The following is a 22,140-nucleotide window of genomic DNA, read 5'->3' as shown; positions in this document are numbered from 1 at the left end:
GAATTACCCCCAATATTTATTCGGTTTATTGACATGAATAAATATAAAGCACAGTCATTCATCAACGAATAAAAGACAAACCTATGACCAAAACCTAAGTATCTGTTTTAAATGTCTACATTTAGTAACGGACAATAAAAAAATTTAAAACACATGCATTGTTACCTTAAAACTTTTAAATTCAGATAATAAATTTGTCGTTTTTGTTTGTTTATTTCTAAATTCTGAGATGCAGTGAGGTAATATAATACAGTTGAAATTTTTAATAAAAACTATACCTCTTTTTTTTTTTAACTTTACACCTTTCCTTATTTCCTAACTAGTAGGCGTAACTGTTAGTAAAATTATTGCAGATTTAACATTGTTGTGCTGATATTTAGATTAGTTATGAATACATATATATACGACGCTAGATTAAAACTGACGAGAAAAGGTAACACCCGGTGCCTAGGTGGTCGAGTGGTCTAGCGCGTCGGTCATAGTGCAATGCGATTTGGTGCCACGATATCTCAGTAGCATGAGTTCGAATCCCGGCGAGGGAAGAACAAAAAATTTGCTTACGCAAATTTACAGATCTAACATTGTTGGGCTGATGTCTAGACGAATTATATATATATATATATATGTGTGTGTGTGTGTGTGTGTGTGTATGTGTGTATGTGTTCCTTTAAAATCACGAAATATTTCAATTTGGTTTTTATTTTAATATGCAAAGTTACAAAATTTGTATAATATCAACAATACAGGCAAAACAAACACCAAAAATACCTTAAGATCATTTCAATGTGTTTTTATGTATATATATATTTAGCTATAAGCACAATGAGTTACCTCCAAACAACAACTGCCCAGCAGTGATCGTATTGGCAACTTGCGTCTATTCACTCAATCATCTGACCAGCAGAATTATTTTTATTTACAGATACATTCTCTTGTTCAAACAAAATCATCAATTATTCAAATCGGCAAATCCTCGGTCGATTCCACTACCGAACGGAATCGGCCGAGTTTAGACGTGTGCAATTATTCATGATGTTCATAGTCGTAGTAATCGTCTTATAACAAAACAAATCATGCCAATATGACAAACACTATGGTACATAGGAGAACAACTGCACCCATTCACAAACATCTTACTTTTAACATTGATTGCAAGAAATGTCCCTGACATACGAAAATTTTACTCTAAGATTAAAATTAGAGAATAAAATAGATATTTGTGTGCAATTTCGTATGCTATTTGTAGATTTCCTTTAAGAAATGAAAAGATAATGATATCACTATAATCCCTTTTAATGGATGTCTGTTATCTTTGTATTTGATCACTTAAGGAAGCCATCTCATTTGGAAGAATAAATTTCCTAGTGAACGGCAAGCACAGTTTGTCATTGACGTGCGTGTTTTGAAAGCAGATTTCTATTGTCTTCTCGCTTTTTCTTGGATCCAGCATAATAAGGTCAAATATATATCTTGCGTTTAAGTAATGTGGACTAGGACAAACCTTGTCCAAGTTTATGGCCTCAATATATCCTTTGGATGAGCAAATTATGATATAGTCTGCATTAGTGTATCGGTTCCGAAGCCAGGTATATTGATCCTTCTCACTAACAAATCCTTGATTCTTAGCCGAAACAAAAGATTCTTTATGAAGATCTGTGTTCACGCTGTGTCCTTGTCGTTTTATTTGTCCTGCTAAGTTAATCACATCAGCTTTCGCGTCATCAGTATAGGAGATGAAAATAGTTTTGCCTGTAACAATTAATGAAAGGTTAATGTTTTTAAACTAGAGACTGTAAAGAGTTTGTGTCGTTCACCTAGGTCTTTGTGAATCTTCAACAATGGGAACTCTCCAACATTGCAGACTAGAATATAATTCATGACTAAAAATTTTTTTGTCTGTTGAATTTCAAGATAATATGCAAAAACGCATAAAATGGTATAATTCGTCATTAAAGAACAATTACTCCAATAAGGAGTCGACTGACGTTTTAGGCCATGGTGACTTATTTATAAATTTTATTGTGTTGATCTTTTTCGCTATTTCAACTTTCTATCCATCTGTTATATAGTTTTCAAGATTTTATGCAAAAACGTAAAAATAGGTAAAATCGTCATTACAGGGTATTAATTTCTATCGGGAGTTAACTGACGATTTGGGTCGTTAAATCATATTTGTTATTCAAAGTTTCTCTCTATCTATTATAATTTCAAAATAAAAAAGCATAACTCAGAATGAAACGGTAAAATATGTCCTTTAAGGGCAATAACTCATATTAAAAGTCGTTTGACAGTTTTGATGTAAATGACCTCACCATAGATACCAGGATTAAGATTTTGCTCGCCAGACTCGAGTTTTTTTCTACAAAAGTCTCATCAGTGACAGTAGGTAGATTACAACAATTTGAACTTTGTCCTCCTGTCAAATTTTCTCTATCTATAGCGGTTTCCAAAACTTGCACTTCATCCCTATGTTCTAATTTTAGCCATGTTGGTTGGCAGGCGGGGTCATCGGACACATTTTTGGCTCAGAGGAGAAGACATTTTTAAGTTAACGGACAACGATGGACGCAAAGTGATGAGAAAAACTCACTTGGCCCTTTAGGTCAGGTGAGTAAAACAAGGATTTGAATATCTTTGTTCATAAAATTTTGAAGAAAAAACAGATGATATTGTAACGAAGTAAAAACATTATATAATGCATAGCATATGTACATCTGTATTGATTAAATCAAAACTTAAATAAATAATACTGTAGCGATCAGTATTGGGGTCGAATGTGTTAAATATACAATGATAGAATCAATCTTTCTACAATAACATTGTCGAACAGACAAACATGGAGTGAAAATAAAGCTAACTATCCTCAAATGGAACTGGGGCTCTTTTCAGAAAAAAATCTTATGACAAAAATTGATCGTGAGTTATAATGAAATGTTCATGACTTACTAGTATTTTTTTTCGCAAGTTTTTTAGTGAATTTAGTCGCAGGTGTGTTGACAATTGCCGACTGCTCAGTGGAGAAGTAGAAAATACCAATTTTCATAATTTGGATTGAACCAACGGCCCAATTGATTTGAGGCGAACACCTTACCACGAGGCCATCGAGGTGGTCTCAACTGGGTCGTAAGGGAGACCATTACCTAGAAGAGGATTTCTGTTTTCCTTCTTCATATTAAGACCATTCTGGAGAAGTTTTTTATTGATCGCAGTTTACATCATACATATGTTTGTGAATTTTTTTTATAGTAAAAAAACATGAGTTTGCATATCGTGTCAACTAACATACATTAAAACCATAGACTGTGGCAACGAGTATGATGTATACAACAGCCAAACTTAAATCCTCTCGCTATCATAAATCCTAGTTTTAAGTACCTCATCAATGATTATTTCAAGAAAAAGATCCATATATCTTTTTTTCTGCAGTACCCTGACTTGATTAAGTTCAATGGGATATACAAGATATAGTTAACCATTGAAAAATGAGTGAAAGGTCATTATCTGTATATCTAAAATTACAGGATTTTCCTAATCAATGTTTTGCATAAAGTTGCGTTATACAAGTACGAGAACAATGACTTATAATTAGTATTTATTGGAATAACGATAACTGTCTGTTTGAATATCCTTCCATCACTCAATAACAGATGTCCAGAAAGTTTGTTTCCTGACAAACACGGATTCGTTGTTGTTCTGCACGGGTTATCAAAATGTTCAACATCCATAAGGAAATACCGAGAGCATTAGTTAACAATATGTACAGTATGAATCGTTTAAGTTTAAAAAAAAATAAACATACTTTGTTTTTTACTCACCATGTTCACCAATAAAAATTTAAAAAATATCTGACTAAAAATATCTTACTAACTTCGGGGATAAAAGCCTCTTACCTGAAAGATCTTCGGTGGTCCTTCTATTCCCTGGATACGGACATAAGTTTGAATCAGAAATTGATGTTACTGAAAGCCTAGAGGAATCGATTTCCCTTGCATATAACATTTCTTCAGGTGTACTCCATCTATTTCGATTATCCCCACTAGATGAACTTGACGGTTGCGAAATTTGTTTATGTAAATGAACCTTTTCTTTTCTACACGTGCACTCAGGTGGTTTTTTACATGTACATTTAAGTTTATTGATATTTGAACACGCGTGTTTACTTATAATTGAAGACTTCATGGAAGACGAATGAGAATTGCCGTCTGGACATGCTCGAAGACTTAACGAACTTGATGGATTTTCTGAATAACTGACATGATCTGTTTGAATATCATCGTTTATATTCATTTCATTATTCACGGGCACATGTCCCGTTGTCCTAGAAAAAAGATTGTTTGACCTTCTCGTGATCGTTGGTTGATTTCTGTATTCTCTACGCGGATAAGATGACAATACCGTTGTTTCATCTGGGTCAAGCAGTCGTCTTTCCTCGCACTCTTTACAGTTTGTATCGCCACACTGACAGTCACATTCGGACGGATGAATCCAATCAATCTCAATTTCTCTTTGTCCAGGTTGTGCATGCAGATTTTCTCTTTGTCCAGGCAGTACATTATATGGTAATCTACCTTCATTTAGTAAAACATCTGTATTATCATGTCTTGAATTGTTTTGTTTTTGTCGATCTGGTCTCCTGTTGGTTTGGTTTGTTCCGGAAGGGGGAGACCTCTCTGCTACATATCTTTGGTTATTAGGATCGTTTTGTCTTTGTCCGTCCGATCTCCTGTTGTGTGGATTTGGATTTATCCGGGAAGAAGGAAACCGCTCTTCCATATATCTTTGATTGTTAGGGTCGTGTTGTCTTTGTCCATCTGGTCTCCTATTGTCTTGACTTGTTAGAGAAGCAGAATATCTCTCTGCTAAATATCTTCGATTGTAACGTTCGTAAGCACTCCTTTCTCCACAACCTGTGCAGGTACAGTTGTTTTCTGATGCTGGGGTGGTAGATGTGCTATGATGTGCCATATCGTGACAGAACATTTGAATACAATCTGTAATGAACAAATGGTATATGAATGTAAGTATTTGATTTTCATTGTAGGTTTGAACTTATTGGTTTAAAAGTTACGATAAGCTTTAAGGTATTTTAACGAAGACACTGGTTGATTTTACAAACTGACAAACGGTTAAACATTACCTAATGAACATAAGAATTTATTAGTTGATCACATCAGGTGCAACACAGTTCAGTGTTTTGTGTAGACTTGCATTTATGTAATCGTCATAACATTAGTCCAATGCTTTTCTTATTTTTCGTCGACATTTAATGTGCCCCTATTGTATTGTGTTGCGTTGCAGTTTGAAATATTGGAACTCTCAATTAATGTTCTTAGATTGATTCGGTAATCGGAAAACAGTTGTGTATATCTAAAGTTCATCACTTTGTTGTTCCAGTATTAGCATTATCGAATCTTTTTCTTTAACTATGTCTGAAAAAAATAGTCATATCTTACGCGTTATGCCAAATGCTTTAAAAGACTGACTGGCTTTTTTCACTTTGAAATATGTTATCGGCCTTGAATTGCATATTACTTAAGTTTTAATCAAGATACATAACAAAACTTCTAAGTGTTATTTACTCTTAACTCCAGATTAAAATGAACAATACCCGAACGTGGCGTGAGCTAGACAAAGAGCAGTAATCCAAACGCTTTCTTCACTATTTATTCAAGATAAAGAACAGCAATGCAATCGTGTTCTTTACTCTATGTTTCCTTCATAGTGTTTTCTGTTACTAGTATATATAAAAATAAGAAGATTCGGTATGATTGCCAATGAGACAACTCTCCACAAGAGACCAAATGACACAGTAATTAACAATAGTAGTTTATTTCATGACTTCTTGTTTATATCTCGTCATTACGGACATATATACATACCAGTGTGACACTTTCTAAAGATGTCCCGAGTCGCTGCCCCCATTTTATCCAATACACATTGTACTTGTCCAATTGTTATTCCTTTTGCCATTAAGTGTCTAAATAAAATTTTTGTTGGCCTCTGAAACACTTGATATCGAAAAGCCTGAAATAAATATTTTATGCATCTAAACATTTGGTAATGCAAATGTCCCATGTTAAATATGGTCGAAAGCTGACTCCGGGATGGGTTTTTATTTTTCAAATTAAAAAATATATAAACACTAATATCTAATAAGTAGTGAAAAAGTCCTTTTGTTAATATCCAATAACATAATACTATTCAAAGGTACATAGATTCCTTATATTTTTATCAATATGAAGGAGGTGAGAAAAGAAAGCTTATAAAAAAAGGTTTTGAAAAATAGACATCTACAGGTGAACCATCTACGCTGCACGATAAGTTCTAAATCTCCTCGAGTCACTCATCTTCGCTGCACGATAAGTTCTAAATCTCCTCGAGTCACTCATCTTCGCTGCACGATAAGATCTAAATCTCCTCGAGTCACTCATCTTTGCTGCGCGATAAGTTCTAAATCTCCTCGAGTCACTCATCTTCGCTTCACGATAAGTTCTAAATCTCCTCGAGTCACTCATCTTCGCTGCACGATAAGATCTAAATCTCCTCGAGTCACTCATCTTCGCTGCACGATAAGTTCTAAATCTCCTCGAGTCGCCCATCTTCGCTGCACGATAAGTTCTAAATCTCCTCGAGTCACTCATCTTCGCTTCACGAAAAGTTCTAAATCTCCTCGAGTCATCTTTGCTGCACGATAAGATCTAAATCTCCTCGAGTCACTCATCTTCGCTTCACGATAAGTTCTAAATCTCCTCGAGTATAGTTATCACTATTTAGAATCCATGCCAATGTACGTATGTTTGGATCGATGCAACATGTCAGCGCCCTATGAAAAACGAAAATATCGATGATTGACAGTCCTAACCTGAGACCTGTCGATCCAAAAATATTATTTGTAATGAGCGATAAAATGGCCATCACATCAGTGACTTGTCAAAAATACTAATACCAAATTACAAAGATGTAAGCGATTTTAATAAACAGCTGCGCCATGAGCGCATGATACACGCGTCGCTTTTTCAATAGATATAAACCAGCCACCAAAGTTTCATGAAAACTGCTCAAAGCATTTTTTGAGTTATTGTCCGAAAACTGGAAAATCCCCCTTTTTTAATGAATAAAACCCCATAACTCGGAAACGTAAAATCTAAAATTTATAAAAATCGAAAGGGAGCTCACATCAATAGATATAAACAATTCACCAAAGTTTTATGAAAACTGTTCAAACCATTTTTGAGTAATCGTCCGAAAACTGGAAAATCCCCCTTTTATGAACAAAAACCCATAACTCGGAAACGTAAAATCCAAAATTTATAAAATTCGAAAAGGAGCTCACGTCAATAGATATAAACAATTCACCAAAGTTTCATGCAAATTGGTTAAAGCGATTTTTAGTTATTGTCCGACATTTTGACGACGGACGGACGGACGGACGGACGGACGGACGGACAGACGGACGGACAGACGGACGGACAGACGGACGGACAGACAACGGTATACCATAATACGTCCCGTAAACGGGCGTATAAAAATAATGAATTTTACCTGTACTCTGCTAGTATGAAGGCCTAGCTTATTTTCATGCTCTCTATTTATCATTTCAGCAAATAACTCCATGCACACAATACCAGGTACATCTAGTAAATCTGCCAGCTCTTCTAAGGCACTTTCTGGTAAATATTTCAAGCCAATGTAGTATAATGGATACTCTTGGATGTGGAAAGGATAACCTTGTGCCATTTTTATTTATCTAGAATGTAAAATATAAATATGTATTACTTGTTATAATTCCATATTATGTGGTTTACTTTCACAAGTTTAACTTCAAGAATTTTAAATATTATTAATTTTTATCATCCTTAAAAGTTTTGAAATATCATTATCTGACCCTGCACAAAATTTCTTAAATCTGAAAATCTGATTAGCCATTTTGTACATAGTTTTTGGCATTATTAAATATGAGCAACTCAAAACATATTTTATTCACCCACATCTTCATCGCTGAATAAGACATTTTGTTGCAAAATTTAATTTGTGTTAAGGCTGTGGCTCGTATCTAAATATATGACAATCTCAAAATAAGCTATTATGCAACGATAGGAAAAGTTATATCTGAAAGGCTAAATATCTTGTACACATCTGAAGGATGTTTTTTTAAAGGTTTATAAAACTTAAAATTGAATTCAAGGGGACAAAAAGTGTTCATTTTTTTTAAATCATATCTCTGATGTTTTTGCATTGCTCTATATATTTTTATAATGATCCTTGTTTTTTATTTTATTGATTAAGACAGCTGACAGTTACCCAATTACAGCAAGTAGTCACGTGGCGTAAAACTTTTCAATGTTTTGGTTTCAAGATTACAAATACTTTACTGTAACTTACGAGCGGGCACTGTATACATCAAATACTTTACTGTAACTTACGACCGGGCACCGTGTACATCAAATACTTTACTGTAACTTACGACCGGGCACCGTATACATCAAATACTTTACTGTAACTTACAACCGGGCACCGTATACATCAAATACTTTACTGTAACTTACGACCGGGCACCGTATACATCAAATACTTTACTGTAACTTACGACCAGGCACCGTATACATCAAATACTTTACTGTAACTTACGACCGGGCACCGTATACATGTAATACTTTACTATAACTTACGACCGGGCACCGTATACATGTTATACTGTACTGTAACTTACGACCGGGCACCGTATACATGTAATACTGTACTGTAACTTACGACCGGGCACCGTATACATCAAATACTGTACTGTAACTTACGACCAGGCACCGTATACATCACCGTATACATCAAATACTGTACTGTAACTTACGACCGGGCACCGTATACATGTAATACTGTACTGTAACTTACGACCAGGCACCGTATACATCAAATACTGTACTGTAACTTACGACCAGGCACCGTATACATCAAATACTGTACTGTAACTTACGACCGGGCACCGTATACATCAAATACTTTACTGTAACTTATGACCGGGCACCGTATACATCAAATACTGTACTGTAACTTACGACCGGGCACCGTATACATGTAATACTGTACTGTAACTTACGACCGGGCACCGTATACATCAAATACTGTACTGTAACTTACGACCGGGCACCGTATACATCAAATACTGTACTGTAACTTACGACCGGGCACCGTATACATCAAATACTGTACTGTAACTTACGACCGGGCACCGTATACATCAAATACTGTACTGTAACTTACGACCGGGCACCGTATACATCAAATACTGTACTGTAACTTACGACCAGGCACCGTATACATCAAATACTGTACTGTAACTTACGACCGGGCACCGTATACATCAAATACTTTACTGTAACTTATGACCGGGTACCGTATACATCAAATACTGTACTGTAACTTACGACCGGGCACCGTATACATGTAATACTGTACTGTAACTTACGACCGGGCACCGTATACATCAAATACTGTACTGTAACTTACGACCAGGCACCGTATACATCAAATACTTTACTGTAACTTACGACCGGGCACCGTGTACATCAAATACTTTACTGTAACTTACGACCAGGCACCGTATACATCAAATACTGTACTGTAACTTACGACCGGGCACCGTATACATCAAATACTTTACTGTAACTTACGACCGGGCACCGTGTACATCAAATACTTTACTGTAACTTACGACCAGGCACCGTATACATCAAATACTGTACTGTAACTTACGACCGGGCACCGTATACATCAAATACTTTACTGTTACTTACGACCGGGCACCGTATACATGTAATACAGCAATTTGTCAAGAAAAACATAAAACCAAATTGAATAACTCGTGATCGTAAGACAGCTTCTCTTAGAATTCCAACGAGTTTTAAAATTAAGTAATAAAAAAAGAACGAAAAAAACTTTTAAATACATTGCAACCAAATACAATGTCAGAGTGGTATCCCAGATGATGTTGTTAAATAGCGCAACAGTGGTTGGGGTTTTTTTTGGTGTGGCGGGGGGGAGGGGGAGGGGGTTGATGATTGATTGATTTATTGATTGTTGGTGTTTAACGCCACTTTCAGCATTCTTTGCTATATATATTATGACGGTCAGTTTGTATAGGTGGCGGAAGCTAGAGTAGCTGGAGAAAACAACCGTCCATCGGCAGGAAAATTGTCAATTAAGATCGAGTCGAACGTACCTGCTACGAGCAAGGTTCGAACTCTCAACCTCATTGTTGGCAGGGTAGTGATCATTGTAGATGTAAAATCTAAACAAAAACCAGACAGGCAGATGGATGACTCTCGTGCTGATCTCTGGGACAAGTTAAGTAAAAATGATTACATGTATCTCTAACATTTAAGTTACTCAGAGAATTTTTTGTGAAATATTCATACGAAAAAATAGTTCATCGAACCAAAGGATAACATAAGTGTGTGTCAAGTAATTGACTTTAAAAACAAGGAAATAAAATATTTAAAAACCACTGTGGATATTTATATTAAACAGTAGTACATGTACTAATTTTCTGAGTATATTTCATTACACATATCAAGAATTGATGTTGAAGATAAATTGCATTTTATTTTTAATTTCAATAAATAACGAGTACTGCGTGCTAGGAAATAGTGTGTTAACTACCATGGATAATTTTATTTGGTTAATGAAAAATGGAAATAAATATATCTTGTTTGAAATGTGTGCTTTAATAAGAAATAATGAAAAATCATCATAATTTATTCCATTGTTTATAATTACCTTCTATGAAATTTTTAGTCGGAGAATTAGGACAAGTTGTGCTTAAGGCTGCATCCAAATTCAAATATTTTTTGCACTAAATTTTAACATATATTATAAAGTCCTTTGACCACCTTCCCTTGGTGACTCTTGCATTTTTGATAGCTGTTAAGTATTCTTGTTCTTTTGCATTAGCTACGAGGAGGACTAGATAAAACATTTTTGAGCTAAAATATTCATATCTATGTTTATTTAGTTGAGTGTCCTTTAAGCACCTGCCCATTGTGACTCCTTCATTTGGATAACTTCTGCATCAACCACGAGGATTTAACTCATTAAAGTTTATTCCACATAGGATATGATGCTGCTTTTTGGTCTGATGGTGCATGGTTATCTAACACTGAACAGTATGGTTTATATGGTTATATTATTAACTCATGTTATATTCCATATTTGCGCGATTCGTCTTTTGTATTATCTGTATTGTAAATGTTTAATGTGCTTATCATTGTACTGATGTTGCCTACAACGGGTCCTTGTTTGAAACAAAATGTATCTATCTATCTATCTGTCATATCAAGACACAGGTTTACACCAAAATTCCTCTTCTTCCCAAGAAGTAAGCTCGTCAAATAGCTACCTGTCTATGTTTATGTACCTACCATATGATACTTCATTGATCTTTTTTGTTTGTTTTGATCAGTGAATCAAATTGTCTTGTCAAAATTTGTGCACATTTTTTATTTATCACAGTATAAGCATTCTTATCAGTCTATTGACAAAGTTGTTGTGCATGACTTGCCTTATTTCACGTGGGAATGTACTACTTTTCTTTTCTAATACTTATTTACTATTCATTTCTTATAAGTATTGATTGGTAACAAAAATTACAAACTTTATTTCAAAAATTTTATGAAAATGATTTTTCTCTAATTTATTGAGTAATAATTCCCTGTTTTAGAGCCATCAGATGAACTATACTGTCAATTAACTCAGTTGGTGTTATGTACTATATTTTAGACAACCTTTCAAGGTCAAATTCATACTGAGAATTACCTTGCTACTATTAATAAGTTTAGGCAATTTCCATCGGAAATTTCCACACACTCATTCATAAAAAAATCGACCGATTAAAGATACGCAAATTAAAATTCGTTCTTTTGTACACATTGTTAGCATTCTATCACTTAAAATAAGTTCTATATATTACACGACAATTGCATAATTAATAGTAAGTACATTGATACTGAATTTAAGTATTCTTTAATAAGTAATAGTAACAGGTATAAAAATATTACCCAATGATAATCATATGCTAGTTCAAAAAAGGACTTAAAATGAGAATTCGATATGCTCACTTTCTTTCAACTCCTGCTAGTAATCGGAGGATAGAACAATTGCTTAAAGGGTGTCATTGAACTCAAACCTTGCAATCACACTTTCCAATATATTGTAAGGAATGCCATTCATTTTTAACAAATTCTTACTGGTGGGAATGTTCAAGTTCGATAAACAGTTAATCCAGCGAGAGATCAAGGGTTTGCCAAAAACAAAATGAGGACATAAAATTTTGCACTAAAAAAAATTCAGACAGTTTATTGAATAAAGTTAAGGCGAAGGGAGGGGTTTAAGTCCACCCAGTCCTCCTTTCATGCGCCTCGTAAATCAAAGGTTAAATTTAATAGCTACTACTGATTTATATGCTACATTCGTTTATATAGTAAAAACTATTAGATCTAATATATTACTGACAAAGAAAAATGTAAATATTTACTTCGAGAAAAATAAATCATTATGCACGAACATGCATCAGTTGTGCATGGGGGAAGGTTTTTCTGCAAATATACATTTTTCTGAACTTCCATCAACAACAAAATTTAAGTAACAAACAATCTATTAAAACAAACTTAACCCTCCCGACCCCCACACACAGACACAGGATGAATGAGCGTTCTCTTAATATTTTAACTACTAGTAATATATTTATCATTAGTATATATTTTAGATCCCATTTTAGATATATTTATTTTTACCCTTTTTTTTAATAGTGAAAATTTAGTAATCCTTAAGGAAGATAGCAATTCAAGGTTATATAATTTATAGTTTTGCTATTGATACAATTTAGTATTGGCACTTTATTTTTTTGTCGAATTATACTCGGTCAAGCAAATTATCAAAGCTGCTACAGAACCGTGTATGTTCTGCACTGGTCACTTTATTGTATAAATTTACTTAGATTTACAGGGTTCTATATTTAGTCAAAACATAAGAAGGTGTGGTTTCTATATAAACAGATTAACATGAATAAAAGGAGATGTTGGATATATGCCAATTAGATAGGGACACAACGACACATCCGCCGTCACAACCAAATCTCCCAAGTGACAAAATATTCATATAAAAAAAGCTCTATAATGCGATGATGTATCGGAACTCAATAATTTTTATGAAATGGGACCATTAAGGATTTTACTTCATTTTTGAAAACATAGTCATTATGATCTTGGGGCAGGCACAAGAACATTTGGTGGGGCTATACTAGGTTTTTTTTAAGATGATAGCCAACTCCTTTAATCTTGATCTGTGGAAAAGCAAATGGTGCATAAGAGATGACTTCGGAAACGCTCATCACTTTATAATACCTATCATATGGTCCACCATCGCATCAATACTTTATAATACCTACCATATGGTCCACCATCGCATCAATACTTTATAACACCTATCATATGGTCCACCATCGCATCAATACTTATTGGATAAGGGAAAACAGGTTGGGCCAGGATTTTTTGAATTTGTTTAACTAGTATAGCGAAATTTAAAAATTTCTTCAATCTTTAGTATTGAGATCTATTTGCTTAATGTAAGTAAACCGATGCATGGGTATAGTACAGACAGGTAAATTTTCTTGTTTTTGTGTTTTGACAGCTGATACTCCTGTTTTTCAATGTGAAGGTCCAACAAAACAAAAAAATAAATAAAGCTCTTAACAAAATATTCTTTCGACACTGTCTTTGTATTAACTACATCAATCCTAAAATGCGCCTAGTCACATATAACCTTGAACATATACACTAAACTGTACGCTACCACGTAAACAACCATTCATTTAAAGAATATGCACAAAATTATATTGATTACAGTATACAAAGCTTTGACCCAATTTAGTTTATAAAAACTACCTTGATACGGACTAGACTTCAATGATTTCAAATAGTGTGAAATCAAATCTAAGTCAAATGCAACATATAATGATCTTTCATTACGAAGACTTTGGCATATCTGTTTTGTGAGTGGATCAGTACATTGGACAGTACTATAGACAGATCAATTTTCCATCTTATATAATACATATTTTCGTAATGCCTCTTTTCAAATATACATAATAGTTGCATAAAAACGTATAGGGCCGAATCGGAAGTCACGATTAAATCAAACAATTGTCCTTCTCAGTTTTGATAAATACTCCGAATTTTGTAACCATGAATTTATATCAAATGTATATTCTTATCAACTAGTGGATGTATATTAACCTCGGAGTCTGATAGTCTACCAATGAGCATTGTAAAGATCCTGTTAAAGTAAAGATTTGGTGTTATATCCTAGAAGATACGTCTAAATTCGTAAATTTTGTAGACAACCAATGGTTATTTAAGTGTCAAAGTTTAGTCCACGAAAACAAAATTGACAAAACTAATGTTATTCATTAAACATATTTTTTCTCATTTGAATAGCTCGTGGATTAATTATATGGTATATAACATCAGGACAAAACCTAATACATGGTATTTGTAAACAAGTGCTCGTATTTTGACCTTTGTTAACATTATCTGGATCGATCACAAGCGTAATTATCAAACCATGTGCACTTCTGAACGATAACTTTTCTATGCTGAAGTGCAGTGTATATTTATCAAAGTTGAGATGAAAGGTTAAACCCTTTTCCTGACATACATTAAGAGAACATTGATAAAATCTGTTTGTGTGACAAAAACGGGCTTCCTACCGTACGATTTACTTTGATTTCGGGCCAAATAAAAGAAATACCGTAATGTTTGAGATTGCCGTACCTATCCAATATCTGTATTCCTCAAACTTAATCACAAGTCTTTCTTGCCACTTTTGGTAGTGAATTGAGACAGGTCTCCTCATATGTTCAAGGTAATATAATTGAGCAAAACAAAAAGAACTTCTACATACCTACTTTAACGAAGGAAACACCAATTAAGGGCTAGTATATATATATAGTAATTAGATTTGTCTTACTATACAAATCCTTGGAAACACTAATGTCACTAATAAAATTGAGACTGGAAAAGGGGAATATGTCAAAGAGACAACAACCCGACCAAAGAGCAGACAACAGCCGAAAACACACATTACTCTTTGTTTGACCTTAATAATCATGTGCTTAAAGTCAATTTTCCAAGAGATGACATCGCCTAAAAAGTTGTATCGTCCGAATGTCAAAATGTTTATTTAAAAGATACATAAACATTTTTACCTGGTTTTAAAGTCGTTCTCTAACTGGTTCGACATGGTCGATCATGGTCGTATAACTGGATCCTGAAGATAATGCACCAAGCCTCAAGTGGTTGTTTATACATATGGTATATATCTTATTTCGTTAATTTGAAATTTCAAAACAAGTATCCATCGTAGAGAAGTGAAATATAACGAACGAATGAAATATTAGGATTAAAAATATATCCAAACAACAATTTGAAGAACTACAACGTACCTAAATGAAACAAGACTGATGATAAAAAAAACTTATCCAAAAAAAACTCAACGAAATGCAAATAATTGAGTCCATGACAAACAAAATAAAGCAATTGAACTTGGCGAAAATAGGTCACTTACTTCTTTCAAAAATAGTTACTTTGAAAAAAAACAAGATAACACAATTCACATACCCACGATTTTTATCTATAAACATGTTTTTGTAGGTAGCTTTACCAACACCGTGATAAACGATTGTGTCCTGTGCATGCTAGAGTCAGAATGTCCTGTGCATGCTAGAGTCGGGACACAATCGTTTATCACGGTGTTGGTGAAGCTATTATTATCCTCGCTTTTCATAAATAAGCAACACAACGGGTGCCACGTGCGGAGCAGGATCTGCTTACACTGAGCATCTGTAATATATTACCGAAGCATCTGAGATCCATCCCGGATTTTTGGTGGGGCTTGCGTTGCACAGTCTTTAAGTTTTTAATGTTGTGTTTTGTGTACTATTGTTTGTCTGTCGGTCTTTTTCTCTTTTTGGCATGGCATTGTCAGATTATGATTATTTCGACTTATGAGTTTGAATGTCCCTTTTGATATCTTTCGCCTCTCTTCGTTCGAAATATCTGGCGAAGAGTTTGAAGAAAACATAACATCCAAATTTCCTTAAGTGAATACCTACCCCTTTAGTATTTTATAAAGATTTGAACAATTCCAACAGCATGTGAAATCAACGCATCGCAACCTATCAACATGAAATAAAATATACCAAAATGCAACCAAAATGTTCAAACAACAAAGCACCGAACGTTCTTAAATGATCAAATTGGTCTTAGCCTAACGAAATTAAGTTCATGCCAAATAGAAAAGAATACAATTCAACTTGAAAAGAAAGTTCATATCAGTAAGTTCTACATGTACTATATCCGTTAGTAATGCACAAATAGAAAAAAAATAATAAACCATTTCAGCGATCTAGTATAATCTCAAATTAACAGATAACATACTGAGTTACATTTCTGTTAATTAAGTATACTTCCTGATGACAAACATTAATAATCTGAAATCCAAGCTCGGCTTGTTTCACACTTTTTAATCTCTTTGTTTTATGTTTTGATTTTTTTTCAAGAAATTGCCATTGCTTTTAATCGCGGACAGCGAAGACGACGCCAAATGAACTACAATGTAAACTGCCGATTTTTTTCAATATTAACTTTCCCTCAACTTTCAAAACAAAAGCAGAACAACGCTAATATTCTAATATTTTACTATTTGAATATTTTGTATGTTTAGTTATATTGTTGTATAACTGTGTAGATGCTAGCAACAAAAAATTGAGGTCTTTTTTTCTTGATTTGAGAGAAGGAAAGCTTCTTAAAATAGATTTCCAAGAATTGGTCATGCATTCTGCCACAACTTCGTATCATTATTTGAAGACGTGAACTTTGCTTTTCTTGGCAAATTTTCTATGTTAAATCAACTCGAGTAAACAGATTAAAAGATTTATCACTTGTTTTAACCTAGATAATTTAAGGACGTTATTATAAAGTGCACACGTTATACAAATATTATTGACAAAAGTTGGAATTTCTTAAATAATTACATCATTTATGAAGTGGTCGTGGATTTGTTTGGATGTCCATTGACATTAGAAGATGTGGGTTACAGATTACAATGCTACAGGAAATTTAAGGAGGCAACAGTTTGTGTTTACTACTACATGTTGATTTCATAACCAACCTACTGCTGTTTCCTCTTCCTTTATATAACTTTCGAAAGTCACACAAAACGTCTGTGTCTATTTCCCGTTTTTATAACTCTTTTTTAAAATAAATTTCTTTTTTCTATGACCGAAAAAACTCTTAAGCTGTAAATTTTGTTGATTTTGTTTAACTCAGGTTCTAGTGATTTTACCTTCCATAATAATGTTTTCGTCTTTATCTGTAAAAAATGTTCCATCGCCAGACAATGTCCACTATTACTTATATGTATATTTTTTTAATCAGATTTAGATTTAAATGAATCAAAAATACTACTGCAATTAACTTGCCCTTTTGAGATCTGTTTTAATGGATGAGATAAACATTGGACAAATTTTTAATAGTCGTAAAATGATGCATAAAACTCTGATTTCAATGTTTGAAATAAATTGTTTTATTGAAGAAACTTTTTTTGATTTTCCTTTTCTTATTTGCAGAATACATTCGTATTGAGAATTGCAAGTCATGTTAAGTATTCACACCTATCATATTGTTTGAATTATAGTGTCTTCGATTCAGTAGGATCTTGTCTAATTTATAGTTTTACACTAGATTTAAAGTTTCAACTGGAGTTCAAAATAATCTTCAAAAACATAAACTGTGGCTTTGTTTGCTCTACCGATTATCAATAAAATTCTATATATATTTGTAACAAAAACAGCATGTGTTCCTTTAGATTGGTACTTAGCGCAAAATAGTTTTAATATACATTGTAATGTCAAATAATCGTGATACATGAAGCACGTCCAGTTATAAGTCAGTGTGTGTGTGTGTGTGTGGGGGGGGGGGGGGGGGTTATTGATGTTTATAGCACACTTTTCTTTTAACAGAGTCAATTTCGCAACGTTTGTGAGCATCGAACCTGAGGAGGGGGCCAAAACCGTCTAATTGAATAAAAGGAAATTGTGATATTCGTCAATGAGACAGCGACCCGACGACACAAATAACAGAAACATCTAATACATCTTAAGGGTAACATAATGGCATCAACAATAGAGGAGTGCCTACACAATATGTCAAGCTATGCCTGGGGGAGTTGCAATCTTAGGTTTATTAGAATTTCATAATTCATAAACTGAAAATTTAGTAATATGAATTATGTAAATTATGTAAATACCAAAGTATTGGTCATGGGATTATAGATACACTTGGGTACTGACAATCAACCATCAGCCATACACACCCAGTGGCAGTAATTAGAAATTAAGATATGATTTCAGTGCAAGTTAACAATAAAATTACAAATCTCATGAGTATTATAAGTGCATTCCCCTTTATTCTCCTATATCTATATTTATGCAGAAATATATATAAAAACAGATTTCCACCAAATTATCTATTGGTATTATTCTAATGATAATCATGACCAGTTTTTTTAATGTTATCAATTTCGAGGACTAAAACTTTAATTATTACAATTATAAAATGATTTAAAAACGGAAACAACACAACGGTTGCTTACATCTCCATCATTTGGTCTCTGTTGATGTTTGTCACATTGGAAGTCATACCACGTCTCATTATATTTATTTTGTACAGTCATAATTTGCACAGTCTTTATCAAAATGCTGTAACCTTGCTCTGACAAATATGTAAAGACTATACTCATGCGCAGGAGTAACAGAACACACTTTATTTTTCTAGAAAAAGTACATGTAAATGTAATAAGTTAGTGTAAATAAAAATACCACAATTTGTTTTAGGCAAGGCTGAAGCTACGCTAGGAAAGAGTTTTGACTGACCGTTTTTTTTTCAATAAACTTCACTGTTAAGTAATGCTCTCATGCAAAATTCACCACTTATATTGTGTAGATTTTTTATTTCAATATTTTTGTTAATTTTATCTACATCAATTAGCCTATCATTAAAATAGTCCAGTATTCTACCTTAAATTGAAGTCCACACAAAGTATATAGATTACATTTGACATATTTAAAAATGGAATTTCCATCAAGGAGATAGGAGTGCTGTGTTATTTAACTTACCTATATATTTTACATTATATATCCTTTCATTGAATAATTTTTCACTTCCATGTTTTAACCAATGTTTTTTTTTATATTCCTAATTTAATGAGGGTCCATTTTCCGTGGGTTCGGTCGCTCTGTAACTGTAACTATCAAGGACTGACAATCACGGGCTCGGGTGAAGGTACATATTATACAAATGATTATTTTTAGAACTACCACAGTTTAAATATGTTAAAGGTTTTAACGTTTTATCTATGCTTAAATTTTTACTGACTGAGTTACGAAATACACGTGACACTTTAAAATATATCCATATAAATAGCCAGGTACATCACTCACAAGTGTCCTTTTGTCAACGAAGGATAAACAGATAAAACACAAAAAAAAAAGTATTCGAAAATTTGCTTTATTACAAAATGTAGCATATAAATTTCAAAATGAAAATGAATTACAATAAATCAAATCAAATCAAATCAAATCATTTTATTGGTGTAAAATCCAAATATTGGATTGTTACCAAGACAAACATGACAATCATTACAAACATATAATATTTAAATTTAAACAACATTCATATTCTATAAGACTATATTTAGATGTTTTGGAGGAGGTGATACTTTTGCAAATTTAAAAGTTCAAGTACAAAAATTATAATACAATTGTTATAAAATATATCATAACAAATACAATAAGAAAAATATTGAATAGTCACAACTTTGTTACATCGATTAGTTCTTCTTATCAGCTAGGCTATTTCTTAAAACATATAAATCATTAACTCCCTTGACAATAATTTTAGTTACATCATACTCATTAAATGTAAACATAAATGCAAATTTTTCCTCATCAGACATTTTGGTGAAATCTGGAACTATACTCTCTACTTCCTGAAAAAGTTTTTGCCTACATTCTTCTAAAATTTGACATTTTAAAGCAAAATGATATTCATCTTCTACCTCTTTTTTACAGAGAGGACATAATCTTTTTTTCCAAAGGTAATTTACGGTGTCTACCCTGTTCAATATTTAGATAACTATTACTTATTCTTATTTTTATAAAATTTGATATCATGTATCGATCTAATAAAATTGAGAATGGAAATGGGGAATGTGTCAAAGAGACAACAACCCGACCATAGAACAGACAACAGCAGAAGGTCACCAACAGGTCTTCCTATTAATAAAAAATTTTCTAATTTGTATTCTTTTTTTAATTTTCTGTATGTTCTTAATTTGTTTCCATTAGGATTATTTTGGTCGTTAAAAAGACTGTCTTTCCAGAAATCTGTATACCTTTCAGCTATGAGTAAACAATAAAATAAAACCCATATAACGGCATATGCAAATTTGGAAATGCTATACAGTGAAAAAAGGTATATTACGAACTTATTTCAAATTAAATGATATTTTTAAAAGAGAGACTTATCTATATGTTGTGGGAAATTTTGACACTAAAAAGAATCTCACACTTATAAGATTTAGTGCTCATAAATTAGCCATTGAGCAGGCTCGTTATAGAAAGATTGACAAAGATAAAAGAATTATTGTTTCGTACGTAAATCAGGCCGTTAGTTTTCTCGTTTGAATTGTTTTACATTTGTCATTTCGGGGCCTTTTATAGCTGACTATGCTGTATGGGCTTTGTTCATTGTTGAAGGCCGTATGGAGACCTATAGTTGTTAATTTCTATGTCTTTTGATCTCTTGTGGAGAGTTGTCTCATTGGCAATCATACCACATCTTCTTATTTTTATATATCTGTATAGCTATGCCCTTAATTAGAAAGTAAACATCTTGTATCTTGTACTTGTTAAAAATAAATTGTATATCGTTGTTGGACTATATAAAAATAAGGAGATGTGGTATGATTGCCAATGAAACAACTATCCACCAAAGTTCAAATGAAGTGGATGTTAGCAATTATAGGCAACCGGACGGCCTTCAATAATGAGAAAAAACCCATACCGTATGGTCGGCTATAAAAGGTCCCGACATGAAAAATATGAAACAATTCAATTGAGAAAACTAACGCCCTAATGATATACGTATATCTAGAATGTTTGTCAAAATTGCACTTGGATAACTGAATACTGTTTTAATTCTATCTGTGATATCAGTTTATATAATATACAATCGCCTTAAGTATCATCCAGATATATTTCGATTTCACGTCTTAAAAAGTTTTTATCCACCAAATAGATAATTTAAACCATATATTATATATTTTGTATAAATTAATCATTGTAAACACGTTACCTCAGCTGGAAAATAAGCATTATGCATCTCTGATATATCATACCTTGATATATTTATTTTTTTACCAATCAAATAAATATTTTGAAATATGAATACAAGAGATGTTAGGAAAACGTCACTAAGACAGCAATACAAAAACATATAAAATAAAATAAAACAATAAATAAATAAAAGAAACATGTCCGTCATATTTGTTTTTTGTTAATTGTTTTGTCATAAATCAGGTCGTTGGTGTTCTCCTTAGACTTTTTCACATTTATAGATGTTTATACGGTATGGGTTTACTCTTTGTTGAAGGTCGTACGGTGATACATGTATATATATATATAGTCACTTAGGCAAGTTCAAACGGGTTTTTTTGGGGGGTGGGGAGAATGGTTATGTCATTTGTTTAAACTGGACTTTAAACTAACTCATAGTAGCTGCAAGTACCATTAGAACGGTACTTTCAGCCTATGTTCTTTATTGTTGTGCTTACCAATGATCCATTCTTTACATAGAACATTTATACATGAGCTTATCATTTTCATTATAATAGAGCTGTTTTATAAAAATTGTCAATTAAAAAATGTTGAAACTTTACAGTGTACATGTGTATAAAATCTTGTAACAACATGTTAACAAAATAAAATATAAGAGGAAGTTTTACTTTTAATCGGATTTTAATTTAAATCCGATA

General features: G+C 33.0%; 1 protein-coding gene across 1 annotated transcript; it reads right to left on the bottom strand.

The window, feature by feature from the left end:
* Positions 1-683: 683 nt before the first annotated feature.
* LOC127704264 (uncharacterized) lies at positions 684-19,421 on the bottom strand. The gene is made up of 5 exons (XM_052208253.1): positions 19,223-19,421; positions 7,543-7,747; positions 5,880-6,024; positions 3,891-4,991; positions 684-1,749 (listed from the first exon to the last, which is right to left on the bottom strand). The coding sequence occupies exons 2-5, from the start codon at positions 7,735-7,737 to the stop codon at positions 1,307-1,309; spliced, it is 1,884 nt and encodes a 627-aa protein (XP_052064213.1). The 5' UTR covers positions 7,738-7,747; positions 19,223-19,421; the 3' UTR covers positions 684-1,306.
* Positions 19,422-22,140: the final 2,719 nt, after the last annotated feature.

This window comes from Mytilus californianus, unplaced genomic scaffold (genome assembly GCF_021869535.1).
Source record: "Mytilus californianus isolate M0D057914Y unplaced genomic scaffold, xbMytCali1.0.p SCAF_6, whole genome shotgun sequence".
Taxonomy (NCBI): domain Eukaryota; kingdom Metazoa; phylum Mollusca; class Bivalvia; order Mytilida; family Mytilidae; genus Mytilus; species Mytilus californianus.
The sequence above is the reverse complement of the archived record's forward strand: the minus strand, read 5'-3'. Positions and strand labels throughout refer to the sequence as shown.